At 41.6% G+C, this 23,155-nt stretch overlaps 1 protein-coding gene across 1 annotated transcript; it reads left to right on the forward strand.

Moving 5' to 3' along the window:
• Positions 1-340: 340 nt before the first annotated feature.
• Positions 341-21,482, forward strand: LOC133077754 (zinc finger protein 83-like). The gene is given in 5 exon segments (XM_061172512.1): positions 341-346; positions 1,999-2,091; positions 10,472-10,598; positions 20,469-21,150; positions 21,380-21,482. Coding segments are annotated over 5 exon segments (1,011 nt in total).
• Positions 21,483-23,155: the final 1,673 nt, after the last annotated feature.

Genomic DNA, 23,155 nt, shown 5'->3' on the forward strand with positions numbered 1-23,155 from the left:
CCCCTGCACTGGGAGCGTGGAGTCTTAACCACTGGACTGCCAGGGAAGTTCCTTAAAATGTTTATTTTTTAAAAATTTTATTGATGTACAGATCATTTACAAAGTTGTAATTTCTGCTGTACAGCAAAGTGATTCAGTTATACATATATATATATTCTTTTTCATATTCTTTGCCATTATGGTTTACCACAGGATAGTGAATATAGTTCCTTGTGCTATACAGTAGGACCTTGTTGTTTATCCATCCGATACATAATAGTTTGCCTCTGCTAGTCTGAAACTCCCAATCCATCCCTCCCTCTACTCCTCCTCCCTCTTGGCAACCTCGAGTCTCTTCTCTATGTCGGTGAGTCTGTTTTCGTTTTGTAGATATGTTGATGCGTTTCTGTATGTTTAAATGATTTTACTGTGATTTTTCTGGAAAGGAATAATTAGCTGCTTGGTATCAGTGTGATCAGACCTTGAGAGAAGTTTCCTTTGCTCAGGAACATGAATGATGGTCCTGGTGTTTTAAATGCAACGGGCAATAAAGACCAGCTCTGCCCACTGACCCTTCAGGATCCCATTTCAGAAGTTAGATACACCTGATCTGTTCACTCAACTCAGACCTTCGCAGAAATCTCTCTCCTCTGGGCCTTACGGAGCCCACTTGTAACATGGGGATGACAGACTAGACCAGAAACTCTCAGTCCGAGCAACACTGACCCCGAATTGATTGGCCAAATTGGGTGTGTGTCTGCGTGTGGCTGTTCTTTTTGGAGAGAGTGTTGAGTTTTGTTTAGAATTGTATATGGGTTCCTGTCTTCCCAGAATGAAAAACAAAAACACTAGAATGGAGACAAGAAAGTAGACTCAGAGTGGAAGGACATAGAACTATTTCTCTACATTACATGTATTTTTTAAAATTAATTAATTTATTTTTGGCTGCGTTCGGTCTTCGTTGCTGTGCGTGGGCTTTCTCTAGTTGTGGCGAGCGGGGGCTACTCTTCATTGGGGTGCGCAGGCTTCTCACGGCGGTGGCTTCTCTTGTTGCGGAGCATGGGCTCTAGGTGCGTGGACTTCAGTAGTTGTGGCTCGCAGGCTTTAGAGCGCAGGCTCAGTAGTTGTGGTGCATGGGCTTATTTGCTCCACGGCATGTGGGATCTTCCCAGACCATGGCTCGAACCCGTGTCCCCTACATTGGCAGGCGGATTCTTAACCACTGAGCCACCAGGGAAGTCCCTACATTACATGTATGTTTGAAGAGAGTTTATGTCAGTCCTGGCACTCAGACCTCCACTGGCTCTTATTTGTCTTTAGGACAAAATCGAATCTCCTCACTGAGGCTACACAGCCCTGTGTCATCCTCAGGGCCCTGCCAGTGTCTCCAGCCTCATCCTGGCAGCTGACCCTTTTCTCATGGTTCACTCTGCCCCAGGCACATTCACCTTTTCTCTCTTCCCCAAAAGCAACACGTGTTCTGTGTCAGATCTTAGTTCTTGTTCTTACCTTTGGCCTTTAAGTCACCATGGCTCAGGCCCCTTGTCCTCCTTCAGGTCTAGGCTCAGAGAGGTCTCCCCATCCCTTCCTGACAATCTCTGTCATTTTCACCAGGTTTTATTGTCCCTACCCCAATCATCCTCTTTAGAAATGCCCTTCTCCATTGGTTATTTGGAGTCTTTCCCATTTTTCCTTCCTTCAGGGGCTTACAGTGTTCCTCTTCCTTCCAGGATGATGGCAGCATCTCACTGTGGGGATGTGTTTAGATGCTAGGACTGTGGTTTGGGCTGAATAATCCCCAGTGGAGACCAAGGGAACCTGGTAGATGATGAGGATGGTGCTCATATTTATTCTGGACTTTTCAACTGTAATTGGTCCTTCCCCATGTGGCTACTTAATTACTCAAAATAAGTCAGAAAGATGTAGGGAGTCCTAAAGAAGCCATACAGAATTGGCGTCCTCATGCAGTGTCCTGAGGTGTCCTCATGGTTAGTGTGCCGTGTCACTGCCCTGCTGTAGCCCCCAGTGTTCCAGGCTGTGGACATCCAGGGACCAGTCGCCACCTTGCACAGGAGCTTTTCCTTCCGGCAGGTCATCTGCTCAGAGTCAGCGGTAGTGATTTCACTGTGCTAAGGGTGGGCAGAAGTCAACCCTAATGGGGCATAAAGGAGAACCCCCTCAAGGAGCTAGGGTATCTGGTATTTTTTAATTACCTGTGCATGGGGGGAACAGGAGACAAGAAATTTGGGGACCGCCTGTCTTTGAGTTTCCCTCACTGAATTCAAATGTCCTTTGAAACTAGACTCCATAATGTGCCCAGTTTCTGGTCAATTTTCCCAGGAGGGCCAACTTCTTGACCTCCATACTGAATGGCCAGCGTCCTTTCAGTGACAGCTTATGTTTAATCCTGTTGCGATGCCTTTGCTGAGAGGTCTTTTTGCTTTTCCCCCCGTTTCCTTGTGTTCACATAGAAGAAGGATAGAGAATGAGGAAATTGGAGGGGCGCCTGTTGGGGACTGTAGGAGGGACCTGGCAGCCAGTGGGGGCATCAAGATGAGCCCAATGAATGGTGTGTGCACCTGTACCTTGTGAGCTCAAGGGATGTGTTGAATTGTTGGTGGAGGGTGTCTCATTTCTGGCTGGAGCACCTGGAAGTGGGTTTATGGTTAGTTGTGGGGTGCCTTGCATGCTTTGAGGTGGCATAGTGTGTTATGTCATGTTCCCTGGGACATAGCTGCTGAGAATGTGGTTTCCGTGCATTGTTTTATTCAGGTATTTTATGGTCATACGTGAGGAGGAGTGAAGGAAGTGAATTTAGGCTGAGAGAAACATTTTCCTCCAATGTGGTTAGAAGTGTGGACTGAGCTGAGCCCCACAGGAGGATGGGTGTAGGAGGATGGGTGCCTTGTCCTCAGGAGATGGAGCTGGAGGGTGCCCTACAGCATCCACTCCACAGGTGTCTTGTGTTGGTTCTTTTGGAAGGCCAAGAGTTATTGTGCAATTTTTAGAGTAATACAGGGGAAATTTCCGAGATCATTTTGTGGGTTACTTTTGGTATTTTTTTAGTACTTTGGATTGCAAATGAAGGAAGTTTTAGATGCACTATGAATGATACAAAAGAGCATTTGGAGTGTTTCCTTGGGAGATGTTGGGTTCTTACTGCGGCATGTGCATCATTGGAAACATCTTTCTTATATGTATTTTTGGAGATGACAGTGTTTGGTATGTGGTCACTGTGAATAAAAATATGGTGTTTTGCATCTAGTGATTCCTTGTGTGTCTTCATGTATATTTTTCGCTCAGGCATGGTTTATTAGAGTTTGGAATGTTTTCTGATATGTTATAGCAGGATTAGTGGATCATTATGCGTTTTATCGAGACTGTGTTGGACCCCATGAGAGTTTGTAAGTTCATTTGTGTGCAGAAGGGAAATTATGAGTACTAAGCTTCAAATGGCAAGTTGTTTTCTTTCTTTCTTTTTTTTTTTTAAAGTTCTACTTTTTTTTTTTTTTAATAACTATTTATTTATTTTTGGCTGCTTTGGGTCTTTGTTGCTGCACGCGGGCTTTCTCTAGTTGCGGCGAGCTGGGGCTACTCTTCGTTGCGGTGCGCGGGCTTCTCATTGCAGTGGCTTCTCTTGTTGCGGAGCATGGGCTCTAGGTGCACGGGCTTCAGTAGTTGTGGCACGTGGGCTCAGTAGTTGTGGCTCGCAGGCTCTAGAGCGCAGGCTCAGTAGTTGTGGCTCACGGGCTTAGTTGCTCAGTGGCATGTGGGGTCTTCCCGGACCAGGTCTCCAACCCATGTCCCCTGCATTGGCAGGCGGATTCTTAACCATTGCGCCACCAGGGAAGCCTGGCAGATGGTTTTCATTAGGGATATTCTGCTGGGTATTTGTCTGTGGATGGAACCTGAGAAGGGCCGTTAAGTTCGTTGATGTAGGGAAAGATTTTTCCGAGAATTTTTCCAAGAGGGCCAGGAATACCGCAATGATCTGCAGTCCATAGGATCATCCTTGGGAAGGTGCCGTTGCTACTTTCTTGCTGCCAGACCAGTGCTGCTTCTTCTATTGTCTTCTCCCTACCTGTCTCAAACACACACACACACACACACACACACACACACACACAGTACAGAGAATAGGGAACCCTTGTGCTTTGTTGGTGGGAATATAAATGCTATGGTCTTATGGAAAACAATGTGGAGGTTCCTAAATAAATTAAACATAGAACAGGCAAACAGTGTATGACACCTTCCTCTGGCTAGTTATCCAAAGGAAACAAAATCATTATAGTGAGGGAAATATTTGGCCTCCATTGACCATTACTGCATTATTCACAGCAGCCAAGATGTTGAAAGAACCAAATGTTTGTTGACAAGTGAATGGATGTAGAAAATTTATGTCATCCATAAATGATGGCATTATTATGACAGAAAAAGACAGACATTTTTTGTGGAAAGTAGAAATATCAGACTTATAGAGCCGTAGAGTATAAAGGTTCTTACGAGGGTTTGGGTGGTGTGGTAACTGGGGAGATGTTGGTCAAAGGATACAACATTCAGTTGTAAATGTGTACAACATACACATCTCACGCACAGCATGCTGACGATCGTGAATCCACTGTGTTATTATGTACTTGGAATTTCCAGAGAGTAATACTTAAGTGTTCTCAGCACACAGATACAAAGATTACTGTGAGTTGGTGGAATTGAAAGTTACTTTATTGTGATTATTATTGCACAGTGCTTACATCTGTAAAATAACCACATTCGATGACTCATGTGTACACCATTCTTCGTCATCAATTATACCTCAGGAAAGCTAGAAACATAAAGAAAGTGGGAGGTGTGCTCAACACAGGCCTCCCGTTAGATCATTGAGGCGTTTTTCATACACATGTTTGGTACCCTTTGACCAGAGATTTCACTTAATATTGTTGGTGTGAGGTCCAACCTCAATACTCTTTGAGGTGCCCCAGGTGATTCCAATCCGGATGCATCACTGAGCATCGTGACTCTGGGTCCCCGCATTCCTGAGGGCTGAGATCTGGGCTGAGGGTGAGGGGGCTCTGCTCTGCGTGGGGATGGATCAGGGCTGGTCTGTGACCTGAAGGGGGTCGTCGGGTCCAGCTGAGGTGCCCGCTGCTGCTGTGCACGTGAGGGCCTCACCAGGAGGGGAGCGAGATCTGAAGGAAAGAGTGGGGAAACTCCCTTGTTGGTCTCTATGTGGGAGTTTACTGTCCTGAGCCCCTCCTGGGACAGTGGGCAGCAGGGGACTGTCTGTTCCACATGCTGAGGTCTTCCCTGTGTGTGTGGTGGTGACTCAGGAAGGGGCTGTGTTGATTCCAAGCATTAAACAGCGTCTTTCCAACTTTCAGGGTCAACCTCTAAAGAGTATTGCTGCCTGGGTAGGAAGCCCGGAAGAGGAGGAAGAGGAAAGAAAAGGAGCCTGGAATGACTCTTTTTCAGGTAAAGTCTTTTTCTTAGTTGATTGTTTTGTCTGTCCTTCCAGAAATGCCCTTCTTTGGACTCACGAATCTCTGACTCTGAAGTATCCCGCCTGACACCTGTACATTCACTGTCACCCGGGTCCTTCCCTCAGGGCCTGTCATCTCCACTTAGATCCCATCTCCCCATGACCCAGTGACTTGGAACTTGTGAAGAGGCTCCACTGGGTGTAGTCCTGGGCAGGGCTTCACACCCATGGATTAGAGACGTGGTGTCAGTGCTATTGGGCAGCAGGGATTGTTTAGGGCCCCATCTGGATGCAGTGTCTGCTCTCTGTAAACCAGGATAAAGAAGCTGCACATGTAAGTCAGGTAATAATATGCACAATACCTGGTAAAATCTGGAAATCATACCAATTATGGGCAATTTGTTCAGACTTTTTTAAGGCAATTAAGCTAAACGAGTGAATCACTGACTTCAAATCTTAATGATTGCGAATGGAATGGAAAGTTCAGAAACAGATATCAGTGATAGAGGGTGTTTTAGTCCATCAGCAAATTTAGTCTTGAAATCAACCTAAATCTCTGACAGTTGGAAATTCTTCATATCACTTTCATTACCTCCATTCCTCAGAGGTTGTCTTTTTTTTTTTAATAAATTTATGTATTTATTTATTTATTTTTGGCTGCATTGGGTCTTTGTTGCTGCATGTGGGCTTTTCTCTAGTTGAGGTGAGCGGGGGCTACTCTTCGTTGCGGTGCGCGGGCTTCTCATGGCGGTGGCTTCTCTTGTTGCAGAGCATGGGCTCTCGGTGTATGGGCTTCAGTAGTTGTGGCTTGCAGGCTCTAGAGCGCAGGCTCAGTAGCTGTGGCACACAGGCTTAGTTGCTCCGCGGCATGTGGGATCTTCCCGGACCAGGGCTTCAACCCGTGTCCCCTGCATTGGCAGGCGGATTCTTAACCACTGTGCCACCAGGGAAGTCCCTCAGAGGTTGTCTTTTTACTCTGGGTTGTATCCTATGACACAGAAGTTTTTACCTTTGCTGTAGGTAGGTTTCCAGCTTCATCTTTTTGCTAATAGATCTAGTGTCTCTGCACCATTTGTTATTGAGCCTGCAGTTTCCCCTTTGTAGTCTTGGTATCCTTGTCTATACATTTTATATACATTCAAAGGCTTATTTTTGATATTCTCATCTGTTCCATTGGTTTATGTGTCTGTGTGTCTGCCAGTACAACATCATCTTGGTTACTTTGTAATATGTTTTGACATCCAAATATGACGGCCTCCATCTTCTTTTTCAAGAGTATTTTGGCTCTTTGGGATCCCTTGAGATTCCATATGAATTTTAGTATGATTTTTTTCTATTACTGCAAACATTGCCATTGAAATTTTGATAGGGAGTCCATTGCATCTATAGAGTACTTTGGGTAATATGGTCATTTTAAGACTATTATGTCTTCCAATCCACGAGTACAGGGTATGTTTCTATTTATTTATATCTTCTTGGACTTCTTTTTGCAGCATTTAGTAGTTTTCAGTGTAAAAGTCTTGCACCTCCTTGGCTAATTTTTTCCTAAATATTCTATTCCTTTTGATGCTATAGTAAATTGAATTGTTTTCTAATTTTCTTTGACATTGTTCATTGTATACAGAAATGCAACTGATTTTTGCGTGCTGATGTTTTATGCTCCAGCTTTTGTAAAGTTGTTTTTTGAAATAGTTGTTTTACTGTGGAACCTTTTTAGTTTGTACATATATAACCTTGTCACCTAAAAGAAAAGATAATTTTACTTCTTTTTCAATTTGAGTAGCTTAGAATTCTCTTTCTTGTCTAATGGCTCTAGCTAGGAAGTTTATTACTTTCTTGAACAGTAATGCAGAGTGTGCATCTTTCCCCTTTTTTGTTGTAAGCATTTATCAGCGTAGACTTCCGTTTTAGTGCAGCTTTGGTTACCTGTGATAAATTTGGTATGCTGCGTTTTTATTTTTATTCAGATATTTTCCCCGTTTCCTTATAATTTCCTCTTTGACCCACTGCTTCTCTAAGAATGAGGTGCTTAATTTCCACATTTGGGGGATTTCCCTGTTTTCGATCTGCTCTTTATTTCTAGTATCATTTCATTGTGCTTATTTATTTGGCCACTTCGGCTGGCGGGCTCTTAGTTCTCTGACCAGGGATTGAACCCGGGCCCTTGGCGGTGAAAGTACGGAGCCCTAACCACTGGACCGACAGGGAATTCCCAATTTCATTGTGTTTGGAGAAGATATTTTTTTATCATCTCAATCATCTTAAATTTGTTAAGATTTGTTCTGTGGTATAAGGTATGTTCCGTCTTGGAGAATGCTTCCGAAGGATGTGTTTTCTGCTGTTGTTGGGTGGAGCGTTCTGTACATGTCTGTTAGGTACAGTTGTTCTATGGTGTTGTCCAAGTCCTCTGTTTCTTTATTGACCTTCTTTTTGTTTTCATGCATATGTAAAACTAGAGTATTGAAGTCTTTTACTCACGTTTTGCTCTAGTCTGTTTCTTTCTCTGTTTCTGTTAATGTTTGTTCCAGTTCGCGGGGAGGTCTAATGTTAGATGTATATATATATATTTATAATTGTTATATCTTCTTGGTGATTTGTATCTTTTATTATTATATAATACCCTTTGTGTCTTGTGTCAGTTTTTCTCTTTAATTAAATTTGTCTGACATAATATTGTCACCTCTGCTCTTTTTAGCATGGAATATCTTTTTTTTTAAAGTTATTTACTTATTTATGTATTTATTTATTTTGGCTGCGTTGGGTCTTCATTGCTGCGCACGGACTTTCTCTAGTTGCGGCGAGCGGGGGCTACTCTTCGTTGTGGTGTGCAGGCTTCTCATTGCAGTGGCTTCTCTTGTTGTGGAGCATGGGCTCTAGGTGCGTGGGCTTCAGTAGTTGCGGCACACGGGCTCAGTAGTTGTGGCACGCAGGCTCTAGAGTGCAGGCTCAGTACTTGTGGCTCAGGGGCTTAGTTGATCTGAGGCATGTGGGAGCTTCCCAGACCAGGGCTCGAACCTATGTCCCCTGCATTGGTAGGCGGATTCTTAACCACTGTGCCACCAGGGAAGTCCCCCAATTGTATCTTAAATATATTCTTTGGCCTTGTATTTTTTTTACACTATCATGTTAATGGTTCAAATAGTAGTAAGATTACTAACATTTTATGTGCATTTGTGTGTGTGTCCACATCTATAATGACGTTTTATGCCCTTCCGTGGTGTTCACCTTGAAGTTAAGTTTTCTCAGGTGACCCTCTATCAGTGTACTTTTTTTTTTTTATCAGTGTACTTTTAATTCTCTTTCTGTTACTTAAGTTTTTCTTCTTGATGTTCAGATCAAGAGCCGAACTTCCTGGACTTCCCTGGTGGCGCAGTGGTTGGGACACGGGTTCGATCTCTGGTCCGGGAGGATCCCGCATGCCGCGGAGCGGCTGGGCCCGTGCACCGCATCTGCTGAGCCTGCGCTCTGGAGCCTGCGATCCGCGGCTGCTGGGCCCGCGTGCCGCAGCTGCTGAAGCCCGTGCGCCTGGGGCCTGTGCTCCGCAGCAGGGGAGGCCACTGCGGTGGGGGGCCCGTGCACCGCGGCGAAGAGTGGCCCCCGCTCGCCGCAGCTGGAGAAAGCCCACGTGCAGCAGCGGAGACCCAACACAGCCAAAAAAATAAATTAAAAAAAAAAAACAAGAGCCGAACTTCCTTAGTTTATGTGCTTGTGTGTTGTTTCTTAGTTTCTTGACCTGAATTGAGTTTCTCAGTGTGTTTCTGACAGTTTTCTCCTCTGTAACGTGGGGACAGATCTTTCTCTAATGAGCTCTGATGATGATTAAAAGCTTACACCTGTAAAACATTTGCAGTAATGCTTACTATATGTTAAATATGCAAACACCTTTAGTCATTGCTGTTGCTACCCTTATCATAATTTAAGATTTTGACTTTTCTTTAAAGCCACTGTTGGGGACTTCCCTGGTGGTCCAGTGGTTAAGAATGGGCCTTCCGGGCTTCCCTGGTGGCGCAGTGATGGAGAATCCGCCTGCCAATGCAAGAGACATGGGTTTGAGCCCTGGTCCAGGAGGGTCCCACATGCTGCGGAGCAACTAGGCCCGTGCGCCACAACTACTGAGCCTGCGTTCTAGATCCTGCAAGCCACAACTACTGAGCCCGCATGCCACAACTACTGAAGCCCGTGCTCCTAGAGCCCGTGCTCCACAACAAGAGAAGCCACCGCAATGAGAAGCCCGCGCACCACAACGAAGAGTAACCCCTGCTCGCCACAACTAGAGAAAGCCTGCGCGCAGCAACGAAGACCCAACACAGCCAAAAATAAAATAAATAAATAAATACATACATAAATACGTAAATAAATTTATGAAAAAAAAAAGAATGCGCCTTTCAATGCAGGGCACTCGGGTTCGATCCCTGGTTGGGGAACTGAGATCCCACGTGCCGCAGGGCAGCTAAGGCCATGCGCCACAACTACTGAGCCCGTGAGCAGCAACTACTGAAATCCAAGTGCTCTGGAGCCTGCGCACCACAGCAGATTGCCTGCACGCCGCAACAAAAGATCCTGCACACCGCAACGAAAGTTCCCGCATGCTGCAATGAAGATCCCGAGTGATGCAACTAAGACCCGATGCAGCCAAAAAAAAAAGCCACTGTTGACTCTGTCATCCTTGAAGATACCACTCATAGTGTAGCTTATCTAGATATTAAATATCACTCAGTGTGTAAAATATAATATGTAACACTTCTGCATAGACAATCCATTGTTGAATTTTATTTGTATGTATTTTATGTATTGACTACAAAAGGAAAAAATCCATTGATTGATGGAGGATATCATAATGTTAAGAAACAGCCTAAGAAATTAAGTTAGAGAATGACAGTTTCCTTCAAATGGCTTTACATGGATCTGTCAGAATATTTACTTCAACTGAATTGATCCTTACTCCTCTGTCCTCTTCTCATTTTGTGTGAAAATAAGAATCTTCTCAGGGCTCTTTGGTGAAATGTGTTTTCATTTCAGGAATGGTTTGCCTTCGAGGATGTGGCCATCAAATTCTCTCAGGAGGAGTGGGAATGCCTGGACCCTGCTCAGAGGGCCTTGTACAGGGACGTGATGGTGGAGACCTACAGGAACCTGCTCTCCCTGGGTGAGGATAACTTCCCTTTAGAAGTTGGGCTCTGCCCTTGGGTATCTTTCCATTTTCTCTTGTGGGCCTCTTGGGAGGCCCTGTTTGCTTGACTGATCCGAAATCCCTGTTATGTTATCTCAGACACTGAAAAGCTTCATGATGTGGCATCAGGAGTTTAATCCTACCTTTCCTTAGATGATCTCCCCACTTCATGATTTATCAGGGGTTGTTTCAGAGCTTATGTATTCATAAAGCTCAATGGCAAACTTTTAATATACCCACGTTCCTATTTTTCTACTCCTGTGCTTTTTGAGTTAGGAGTTCTAGGAAGTGAGCTACATTTGTGCATTTTATACTGTTCCGTGTGTATTCAGAAGGAGGGGAAAAGTGGACGAATTTTTGAAATATTTTTCTAGATTCATTTGTAATCTTCAGTTGAACAAAGAATTAGAGTTCTGGAAAAGTCACAGGAAATCACGTTTCTTTCTTCTTATGTGGAGGGATTTCTGTTTCTCAGCTGAATATTTTACTCACTTTGTAGCAAGAGAAAGAGTGCTGGGCTGTTGAGAGTGATGTGAATGCCTTTGAGCATGTATCAAAGTGTGAACATAGGTGAGATCTCAGAAAGGCCGAGAGGAAACCTCATTATTAATAGTGTTTGGTTAACGCTCCCCTCATCGGAGAGTTCTGTGGGAATACAGAAGATAAGTTATTATTGTGAACCCTCAGAGGAAATTTTTCTTCTCCCCAACTTATCACGTTGTCCTTCAACATGTAAAATGTGTTGTTTTACCCTCCAGTGGTACTGCAGCTGTACCAGAGACAAAGGCAAAGTCTTTATCGTGATCTACCACACTCTGCCATCTTGTTCCTGTGAACTAGTTGTTGCTTGACTTTGAGGAGCATGAAGTGGGATTTTTTAAAGGGGTCTCCTGCCCCCTCATCTCCCTTTCAGGGCATGATTCCACTGGATGCTTAGTTCTCAGTCCACGTGGTGAAGAGCTGATGCCTCCAGACTAATCCCTGAACCTTTCTTGGTTCCATCCCCATTGGATGTTTTTAGAAGACCCAGACAGAAGATGGGAAATCACTGGCTGCTCTTTGATTCCCTCTGGCACCTCGCAACCTGCATGGAGCTGTCAAGTCCTGTCTACTTTCTTTTGTTCTCCTCTTGCCATTTCTTCTGTTCTCCTCTTGCCACACAGTTCAGGGATGTGTGTACTAGCCCTGTTGGTTGGATCTTTTGTTATTGTTACTTAGGAAAACTGTAAGGACGGTGTATAGAGAGATCCTCTTTTAATTTTTTATTTTTATTTTTATTTTTTATATTTTATTTATTAATTTGGTTGTGCTGGGTCTTAGTTGTGGCAGGAGGGCTCCTTAGTTGTGGCATGCGAATTTTTAGTTGTGGCATGCATGTGGGATCTAGTTCCCTGCATTGGGAACGCAGAGTCTTAACCACTGCGCCACCAGGGAAGTCCCGAGATCCTCTTTTTAATCCCCAGTCCCTCATGGGGGGAATATGTGCATCTTTCAGGCTTTTTGTTTGGCATCTGTGGGTAGAGTGCATGGTTCTATCTGAAGGTCCTATAATATCTGACAAACATATCTTGTATTTTTTTCACTCCTGTACTGCTCTACCTAGTCGGCGAATGCGTAGTCTTCCTGATTTTGTATTCTCCTAAGTTTGCATGATTTTGCCTCTGAAACTTGCTTTTGAAATACATAGTCCTGGACTTCCCTGGTGACACAAAAATAAATAAATAAATAAATAAATAAATTCATTAAAAAAAAAGAAATACATAGTCCTAGGTTCTGAAATTTTATCTAGTTTCTTTGCTTTGGTAATTCACCCATAGTTCATGAACAGATTCTTTGTCTTTTGGCTGTGTTGGGTCTTCGTTGCTGCACATGGGCTGTCCCTAGTTGCGTCGAGCGGGGGCTGCTCTTCGGTCCAGTGTGCGGGCTTCTCACTGCAGTGGCTTCTCTTGTTGCGGAGCACGGGCTCTAGGCGTACGGGCTTCAGTAGTTGTGGCACGTGGGCTCAGTAGTTGTGGCACGTGGGCTCAGTAGTTGTGGCTCACGGGCTCTAGAGCACAGGCTCAGTAGTTGTGGCACACGGGCTTAGCTGCTCCGCAGCATGTGGGATCTTCCCGGACCAGGGCTTGAACTTGTGTCCCCTGCATTGGCAGGCGGATTCTTAACCACTGCGCCACCAGGGAAGCCCCAATGAACAGATTCTGATGGACTTTCTATGGAGTCATTTTACTGGGTAGCAGAAAATTTTTCATGGAGAATAGTTTCCCTCATATTTCTGGCTTCATATAAAATCACCACTTGAAGCTACTTAGTAGAATGGTTAGCATGTTCTAGAATACATTATACAAAGTATCACGAGAGCCTGACTGCTTAAGTCTTTCCAGTTTTTGTTTTTGTGAGGAATGTCACAAACAAATGTCTACAGGGTACTGTGACAGTGTTTTCACATATACTAATGACCATCCACTTTTAGCCTCAGTAGATGATATAAGCGTTTCTTCTAGGGATAACGTTATCCAAGTTCACATCTTCCTATCTGTTAGGCTGTGGAGTAAACTGCTGTGGATGCCATTTTTTTTTGTCACCTGTGTGTGCCATTCTTCATTCTCCTTAATTTTAAAGCATGTTAAAAGCGTAGACAGCCCTTCCCCCTTTGAGTAGTCCTGACACCCTTGTGGAACATTATTTGACCATATACATAAGAGTTTATTTCTCATGTCTCTGTTTTACACCAATGGTCTCTGTCTTTACGCTAGTACCACAGCAGTTTGGTTTATTTAGGTTTCTAAGAATTTTGAAATAATTGTGAAACCTCCAACTTTGTAGTTTTTCTGAGTTCCTTCTACTAAGTTATTTCTACTAAGTTCTTTTGTAGAACCTACAGGGTTTTCTACATATTAGATCATGTCGTTTGTCAATAGAGGTGATTTTGCTTCCTTTTTCTGTAGATAACTTTTATCTCTTCTTCTGCCTATGTGTTCTTTTTTTGAAAAAAAATTTTTTTTTAATTTTATTTATTTATTTATTATTATTTTTTTGGCTGTGTTGGGTCTTCATTGCTGCGCGTGGGCTTTCTCTAATGACAGAGAGCAGGGTCTACTCTTCGTTGTGGTGTGCGGGCTTCTCATTGCAGTGGCTTCTCTTGTTGCAGAGCATGGGCTCTAGGCATGTGGGCTTCAGTAGTTGTGGCTCATGGGCTCTAGAGCGCAAGCTCAGTAGTTGTGGTGCATGGGCTTAGTTGCTCTGCGGCATGTGGGATCTTCCCAGACCAGGGCTTGAACCCATGCCCCCTGCATTGGCAGGTGTATTCTTAACCACTGCGCCACCAGGGAAGTCCTGCCATGTGTTCTTGCTAGGACGTCTGGTAATATGTTTTTAGAAATAGTGAGAGCAGGTATTTTCTTATTCGTGATCTTAGAGGAAAAGCTTTAAGTCATTCACTATTGAGAATGATGGTAGCTGTGGGCTGTTAATATATGTCCTTTATTAGATTCAGGAAATATTTTAAATTTCTAGTTTATTGAGTGTTTTTATCATGAAAGGCTGTTGAGTTTTGTCCGATGCTTTTTCTGCATCACTGGAGATGACCATATACAGTAGTTTTTTTCTTACATTCTGTTTATGTGCTCTTTTACATTGAAAGATTTTCATACGTTGAACCATATTTGAACTTATATTTGAAAAATACATCCTCATTCGTCATGGTACATAATCCTTTTAATATGCTGTTGATTTCAGTTTACTAATATTTTATTCATGATTTTTGCATCATTATTCATTAGAGATTTTAGCCTCTGGTTTTCTTGTAGTGTCTTTGTCTGGCTTTGGTGTTAGAGTAATTTTGACCTCACAGAGGGAGTTCGGAACTGTTCCCCTTTCTTCAATTTTGGGGAAGTGTTTAAGGAATGTTGGTCTTAATTATTTTTAAAGTGAGTAGAATTCTGCAATGAAGCTATCTGGCTTACCTTTGCTGAATGTTTTTTGATTAGTGATTCAGTCTCCTTACAAGTTATAGGTCTGTTTAGATTTTTAATTTTGTCATAATTCTGTCTTGGTAGGTTGTTTTTCTCTAAGAATTTATCTGTTTCTTCTGTTATCCAATATTTAGGCATAGAATTGTGTTAGTATTTTCATCTAGTGTTTTTGATTTCTGTAGAAGCAGTTTCAATCTGTTATAATGTTTCCTCTTTCATTTCTTTTTTTAAAAATAAATCTATTTATTTATTTATTTATTTTGTCTGCATTGGGTCTTCGTTGCTGTGTGCAGGCTTTCTCTAGTTGTGGCGAGCAGGGGCTACTCTTTGTTGCGGCGTGCACAGGCTTCTCATTGCGGTGGCTTCTCTTGTTGCGGAGCACGGGCTCTAGGCTCAGTAATTGTGCCTTGCGAGCTCTAGAGCACAGGCTCAGTAGTTGTGGTGCACGGGCTTAGTTACTCCACAGCATGTGGGATCTTCCCGGACCGGGGATTGAACTCGTGTCCCTTGCATTGGCAGGCGGATTATTAACCACTGCACCACCAGGAAAGTCCTCCTTTTTAATTTCTGATTTTAGTAATTTGGGTTTTCTCTCGTTTTTTATTATTTAATGTAGATAAGGGTCTGTCAATTTTGTTATTCTTACCAAAGAAACAACTTGTGGTGTTGTGATTTTCTGTAGTTTTTATTCTGTATTTCATTTATCTCTAACTTTTTTTTCATACCTTCTGATTCTTTAGGTGTGTGTTGTTCTTGTAAGATCTTTCCCTTTTCTTTTTCTTTTTTTTTGAAAAATTTTCAAAACAACAGTAATCCAGAACCCCTTTTGTGTAGTTGTATTTTCTCTTTCCCTGCAGTTAAAAAAAAAAACTATTTATTTATTTATTTATTCATTTGGCTTCGCTGGGTCTTAGTTGTGGCTTGCAGGATCTTGGATCTTTGTTGAGGCACTCGGGATCTTTAGTTGTGGCATGTGGGATCTTTAGTTGCACCATGCAAACTCTTAGTTGCGGCACGTGGGGTCTAATTCTCCGACCAGGGATCGAACTTGGGCCCCCTGCATTGGGAACATGGAGTCTTAGCCACTGGACTGCCAGGGAAGTCCCTTTCCCTGCAATTTTGACTTTTAATTAACATATAACATGGTGTAACTTTAAAGTGTACAGTGTGATTATTTGGTGTACGTTTATATTGGAAAATGTTTAATTCAATAGGTTTCTGAACACTTTCATCCACTCGCTTAAGTGCAGTATTTTTTGTGTGGTGAGAACATTTAAGCTCTACTGTCTTAACAGCTTTTAATTATATACTACATTATTGATAACTATAATTACCAGGCTGTACATTTGATTCCTAGAACTCTGTCCAGTTAGAAGTGGAAATTTATTCTTTTGACTAATATCTCACCATTCTACCAACCCCCAACCCCTACTCTGTTTCTGTTAGTTTGGCGCTCTCTCTCTCTTTTTTTTTTTTTTTTAAAACATCTTTATTGAAGTATAATTGCTTTACAATGGTGTGTTAGCTTCTGCTTTATAACAAAGTGAATCAGTTATACATATACATATGTTCCCATATCTCTTCCCTCTTGCATCTCCCTCCCTCCCACCCTCCCTATCCCACCCCTCTAGGTGGTCACAAAGCACCGAGCTGATCTCCCTGTGCTATGCGGCTGCTTCCCACTAGCTAGCTATTTTACATTTGGTAGTGTATATATGTCCATGACACTCTCTCACCCTGTCACATCTCACCCCTCCCCCTCCCCATATCCTCTCTTTTTTTTATAGTATATTTCACCGATAAATGAGATCATTCTGAATTAGTCTTTCTCTGTGACTTAATTTCAATTTCCTGAGCAAATACCCTCACTGTCCACCCATGTTGGTACAGATAGACCGATTTACTCCTTTTTCGTGACTAAATAATATTACATTGTGTATATCTACCAGATTTTTTTTGACCTTTAGCCTATTGGACCCTTAGGTTGTTTTCAAGCCTTTGATATTGTAATTACTGCTGAACGTGGGAGTGCAGGAATGATTTCATATGACAGTGATTTCATAGTGGATTATTGCATTTATGATATATATATTTTAAGTATTTTGAGGAACCTTAAACTGTTTTCCATAGTAGCTCCACAATTTACATTCCAAAAATAGTTACCAGTTTTCTCCCCATTCTCAGCAACACTTTTCATCTCTTTTCTTTTGATGACAGCTCTTCTATCAGGCATGAGGTAATATTGTGGTGTTCTTATTTTTCTTAAACAATGTATTTCTGAATTTTTCTTAGTTATTAATTAAAGGGGGATGGGGAGGAAGAGAGCTTGTCTAATTCTGCTTCCTGCAGGGTGACTCTTTCTGTTTATCTTTTTCTTTCATTACTTCACATACTTTTCTCAAATGTCTGGGAAAGGGAATCCTTGTTACATAGTGGCAAAAAGTTTAGTGGAATTGTTTTTTATAGTTACATAGAAAGCAGAAGTTATAAATGATAAACTTGGATATTTCATTGAGGAGATTCCAAGCAAGGCGTTGAATGTGTGAATAGCTTTCTTCTTGCTGCTCCTCAGAAAATTTGAGCGGTCAGACATAAATTCAAGAAAGAACTGTTATGGGAAAAGAACCAGGACTTGACACTTTGGGAAATTCTTAGCCTATTCAGATTGCAAAAGATGCTGAAATAAAAAGACCTCTCTTAGGAAATTGTGGTCTAGAGAAAAAAATTGATCGTGTCACTGAATATAGTTTCACTAATAACTCAGAAAAAAAAATCAGTAAGAGTATTCAGACACTTAACAGGTTAAGCGCTGCAGTTCACAGACCCCCTCAACAAGCTAAGCAGAAACCAGGGAGAGAGGTGGGAATATCCAGGGAAGATCTGCAGAGGAAGAGCCTCTTTCCTAGTAAAGTGAATCTGAAGACATACATGAGATACCTATGAAGTTCTGAAGAATGTTAGCAATCAGAACAATGCCAGCTTGGACTGAGAGGGACAGAGAGGGTAAAAGACGTCTGTCTTTATTATCATTAATAATAATACAGTGCAATTTGTTCTAAAACCTAGTTTATTCATTGACCCATCTCTTCAGATCCAGGTTCAGTATTTTTGAAACAACTGCTTTATAAGTGGAATTGTATATTTCCATCATAAGGTACATATTGCCTAATTATCTCTTTTTTGTGTGTGATGTCAATAGCAATTGATGATTATTGTCTAATCCACTAATTCAGTAGGAGTTGCAAAGCAGTGTGATATTCTGCATGTATCATTTTTCTTTTTTAAAAAAATTTTGATATTTTTATTGAAATACAGTTGATTTACAATGTCATGTTAGTTACAGGTGTACAGCAAAGTGATTCAGTTATGCATACATACATTTTCCAGATTTCTTTTCTGTTATAGGTTATTACAAAATATGGAATATAATATGGAGTATAGTTCCCTGTGCTATGTGGTAGGTCCTTGTTGGTTATCCATTTTATATATGGTAGTGTGTATATGTTAATCCCAAACTCTTAATTTATTGCTTCCTGACTCTCCCTTTCCCCTTTGGTAATTATAAGTTTGTTTTCTATGTCTGTTAGTCTCTTTTTATTTTGTAAATAAGTTCATTTGTACCTTTTTAAAATTTTTTTAAAGATTCCATATATAAGCCATATCACATGATATTTGGCTTTCTCTGTGTGGCTTACTTCACTTAGTATGATAATCTCTAGGTCCATCCGTGTTGCTTCAAATGGCATTATTTCATTCTTTTTTATGGCTGAGTAATATTCCATGGCATATATATACGACATCTTCTTTATACATTCACCTGTTGATGGACAGTCAGGTTGCTTCCATGTCTTGCCTATTGTAAATAATGCTGCTATTAACATTGCAGTGTATGTATCTTTTTGAATTAGTGTTTTTGGGTTTTTTTTTAAATAAATTTATTTTATTTATTTATTTTGGCTGTGTTGGGTCTTTGTTGCTGCCCATGGGCTCTCTCTAGTTGCAGAGAGCGGGGACTACTCTTTTGTTGCAGTGCACGGGATTTTCACTGCAGTGGCTTCTCTTATTGTGGAGCCTGGGCTCTAGGCACGCGGGCTTCAGTAGTTGCGGCACGTGGGCTCAGTAGTTGTGGCTCGCAGGCTCTAGAGTGCAGGCTCAGTAGTTGTGGCTCACGGGCTTAGTTGCTCCATGGCATGTGGGATCTTCCCGGACCAGGGCTTGAACCTGTGTCCCCTGCGTTGGCAGGTGGATTCTTAGCCACTGCACCACCAGGGAAGTCCCTGTTGTTTTGATATTAAGTTGTATGAGCTCTTTGTGTATTTTGGAGGTTAACCCTTTGTCAGTTGCATCATTTGCAAATATTTTCTCCCATTCTGTGGGTTGTCGTTTCGTTTTGTTTATGGCTTCCTTTTCTGTGCAAAGGCTTTTGAGTTTAATTAGATCCAATTTCTTTATTTTTGTTTTACTTTCCATTACTCTAGTAGATGGGTCCAAAAAGATACTGCTCCGGTTAATGTTAAAGTGTTCTGCCTATGTTTTCCACTGTTCTGTACTTTTAGAATGTTTTATGCCTCTTCATGGGTACATAGTTTTATAAGAGGTGTTTAGAAAAATATTTGGTTGATTAAATTGTTTTGTCAAATTCTTCACTTTCTTTGTGCTAGATTAGTTTTCCAGTTCTAAACTGTCATGTGCTTTGCGTTCATGGTGGAAAAATACACTTTATTTGATAGCTAATACCAGTTTGTTTAATGTGAGTGTTTTTGTCATAGGTTGTTTGAAAATAGAGTGCCCTAAAATAATTAAAATTACCTCTGATCACTTTTTCTTTAGTAAAGAATCCTATTCTTTTTTTAAAAATTTATTTATTTTTATTTTTGGCTGCGTTGGGTCTTTGTTGCTGTGCACGGGCTTTCTCTAGTTGTGGTGAGTGGGGGCCACTCTTCATTGTGGTGTTCAGGCTTCTCATTGTGGTGGCTTCTCTTCTTGTGGAGCATGGGCTCTAGGCATGCGGGCTCAGTAGTTGTGGCACACGGGCTCAGTAGTTGTGGCTCTCAGGCTCTAGGGTGCAGGCTCAGTAGTTGTGGCGCACGGGCTCAGTTGCTCCGTGGCATGTGGGATCTTCCTGGACCAGGGCTCGAACCCGTGTCCCCTGCCTTGGCAGGCGGATTCTTAACCACAGTGCCACCAGGGAAGCCCCAAGAGTCCTGTTTTTTTGTGTTGCTGCAGTTTTTAAGATCATGGTAGGTAGTTTCATAACTCTCTTTGAAATAAGTACTATTTTTAGTGTAGTATCATGTATGTAACTTGAAATATTTATTTATGAATTACAATGTGTAGGATACATATGATTCTTTGTATCTTGTAGATATTTCTCATATACGTGTGATCAAGAAATTACATCTAAAAGCAAACACTGATAGAGAAGAAGTATTCCAAACCTTAATGCTGCGAAGACATGAAAGGAATGAAATCAAACATTTTTACCTCAAGGTTGTCCAGGAAAATATTTATGACCTTGCGTCTCAGTGGAGAGCTGAGGTAAGAAATTACAAAGGCATGACTATAACCCATAACCAAAATCTCACTGGTAAGAGAGATGGACATGGTAGAAGTACTGCGGGAATTGAGCTTATTGAAAACAGCTTTGCCTTAAGCTTTCGGGATGACCTGCATATTTTTAAAAGTGAAGAGGAAATTGATGAGTTTAATCAAGCTGACAAGACTATTAGCAGTAATGCCTCATGTTCACCACTTCAAGGAATTTCTTCTGGGGTCCAAACCAACATTTCTAATATACATGGGAGTGATTTTATGCATCCATCATTACTGACAAAATACCAGAAAGCACCCAGGGAAAGACCTTACAAATGTAATCTGTGTGGCAAAACCTTTCTTCAGGGATCACACCTCAGTAGACATCAGATCGTCCATACCAGAGAGAAATTACATAAATGTGATATTTGTGAAAAAGTCTTTAGTCGAAATTCAAACCTTATGGTTCATCAGAGAATTCATACTGGAGAGAAACCTTACAAATGTAATGAATGTGTAAAGGTGTTTAGTCGGAAATCAAACCTTGCAGTTCATGAGAGAATTCACACTGGAGAGAAACCTTACAAATGTATTGAGTGTGGCAAGGTCTTTAATCAAAAACAAATCCTTGCAAGTCATCAGAGAATTCATACTGGAGAGAAACCTTACAAATGTAATGAGTGTGGGAAAACGTTTAGTCAGGGCTCAAAACTCAGGCGTCATCAGATAATCCATACAGCAGAGAAATTACATAAATGTCATATATGTTGCAGGGCCTTTAGTAGAAATTCAGACCTTGCAGTTCATCAGAGAATTCATTCTGGCGAGGAACCTTACAAATGTAATGAGTGTGGCAAGATCTTTAGTCGGAAATCAAACCTTGCAGTTCATAAGATAATTCATACTGGAGAGAAACCTTACAACTGTAATGAGTGCGGCAAGGTCTTTTGTCAAAAAGCCACCCTTGCAAAGCATCAGAGAATTCATAATGGAGAGAAACCTTTCAAAAATAATGAGTGTTGAAAAGACCTTACTCATATCTGAACCTTCACTACACATCAGATAATAAATACAGAGGGGAAACCATATTAATGTGATATATATGGGAAGGTCCTCATTCAAAACTGACAGTTTAAATTCATGGGAGATTCATAGTGGGAGGAAACATGCACATTCATGACTGTGGCAAAACCTCGCTTACCATCACATAAGCCATACTGGACAGTAATCGTAGAAATGTCATAAATGTCTCATAGTTTTTAGTCAAAATTTGTACCTTAAGGTGCACCAAAAAATTCATACTGGAGAGAAACCTTACAAATATAATGAGTGTGGCAAATCCTTTATTGTACTTTGAAGTCTAACTTACTATCAGGTAATCCATATTGGTGAGGAACTTTAAGCCAGGGTTTTAGCAAGTGTCCACATCTTAGCTTCATTGGAAAAGTCATACTGGAGAGATATCAGGTAAATGTATTTACTTTGACCAGGCCTTTAGGCAACAACTTCATTCACCAAATAATTCATTCTGGAAATTATTACCTCACAAATGCAATGAATGGGAAAAACCTTTACTCGGGGCTCACATTTCATCAATCATCAGATAATCTATATGCGACAGGACATTACAGATGTACTGAATATGGCAAAGCTTTTCGGTTGTGCCTTAAACTGAGGGTTCACCAAACACTTAATACTTTAAAATGCAATAGGGACTTCCCTGGTAGGGCAGTGGTTAAGAATACACCTGCCAATGCAGGGGACACAGGTTCGAGCCCTGGTCCGGGAAGATCGCACATGCCACGGAGCAACTAAGCCCGTGCGCCACAACTACTGAGCCTGCGCTCTAGAGCCTGCGAGCGACAACTACTGAGCCTGTGAGCCACAACTACTGAAGCCCGCGTGCCTAGAGCCCCATGCTCTGCAACAAGAGAAGTCACCACAGTGAGAAGCCCGCGCACCGCAGCGAAGAATAGCCCCTGCTCGCCGCAGCTAGAGGAAGCCTGCGCACAGCAATGAAGACCCAATGCAGCCAAAAAAAAAAAAAAAAGTAAATAAAATAAAATGCAATAAACATGGCAGTGTTTCAAATTATTACTTACTTGTCCCTAGATATCAGAATATTTATCCTGGAGAGAAACCACACAGATGTAATAAAATTTAATCACTTTCCTCATCACCCTGGTGGAATCCTGTTTCTTTTACCAACACAGTTTTATCCTGTCTTGGTGCTTTACAACAAACGCTAAGAATGCACCATTAGGCTGTCAGGGTGGAAAGAATCTATAGCAATTTCTTTCGAATATGGAATCAAACAACATATAATTTGGGGATTATATACTCATAATTTGTACTTGAGTTATTCCCTCCATACTCTATTCCAGAATATTCAGATGGCTATAATGCAAGTAGCATAGCAGTTTATTTCAGACTCTGAATTTTATTGACGTGCAAAAATTGAACAGGGTAAATTTAAAGATCTGATTGGTTGTATTGTATGATTCATGAATTGGGCAGTATCCCACCTAGAAATTAAAGAGGTCCTAAACGGTGCTGTACAAACTGGAAAGCTTTTATAGGCAGTAACTTGGTGGGATAAGAATGTTATTAGTAAAAGAAAAGGTTCTTTCAGGCAAGGTTACCTTTCTTGGGGGAAAGTAGCGCCAAAGTCTTAATCTTCTCCTGCAGATTACCTCACTAGTGTTCAGGAAGTTCCAGAGTGATTGGTTTAAGGTGACATTCCTGCGAGGGGTGAAACTGCAATTACTTCTTGGTTTTCTGTCTTGGGGGCAAGTGACTCTACCTTGTGAATGTGTGTGTAACTTCATCCCTATTCATGAATATGTGGTGTATGAATGTATTTCTTCATGATCTTTTTTGTGCCCAGTAAATCTAACATCGTGCACCTTGATTTACATGAAGGAAAAATAGGCATATAGAAGCACATAAAAAATATTAGAAAAATTTAAAATCATCCAGTTTCACTTTTGTCCTTGAACCACTCAGTACAGTAATTTGAAAATAACAGTG

This window comes from Eubalaena glacialis, chromosome 18 (assembly GCF_028564815.1).
Source record: "Eubalaena glacialis isolate mEubGla1 chromosome 18, mEubGla1.1.hap2.+ XY, whole genome shotgun sequence".
Classification (NCBI taxonomy): domain Eukaryota; kingdom Metazoa; phylum Chordata; class Mammalia; order Artiodactyla; family Balaenidae; genus Eubalaena; species Eubalaena glacialis.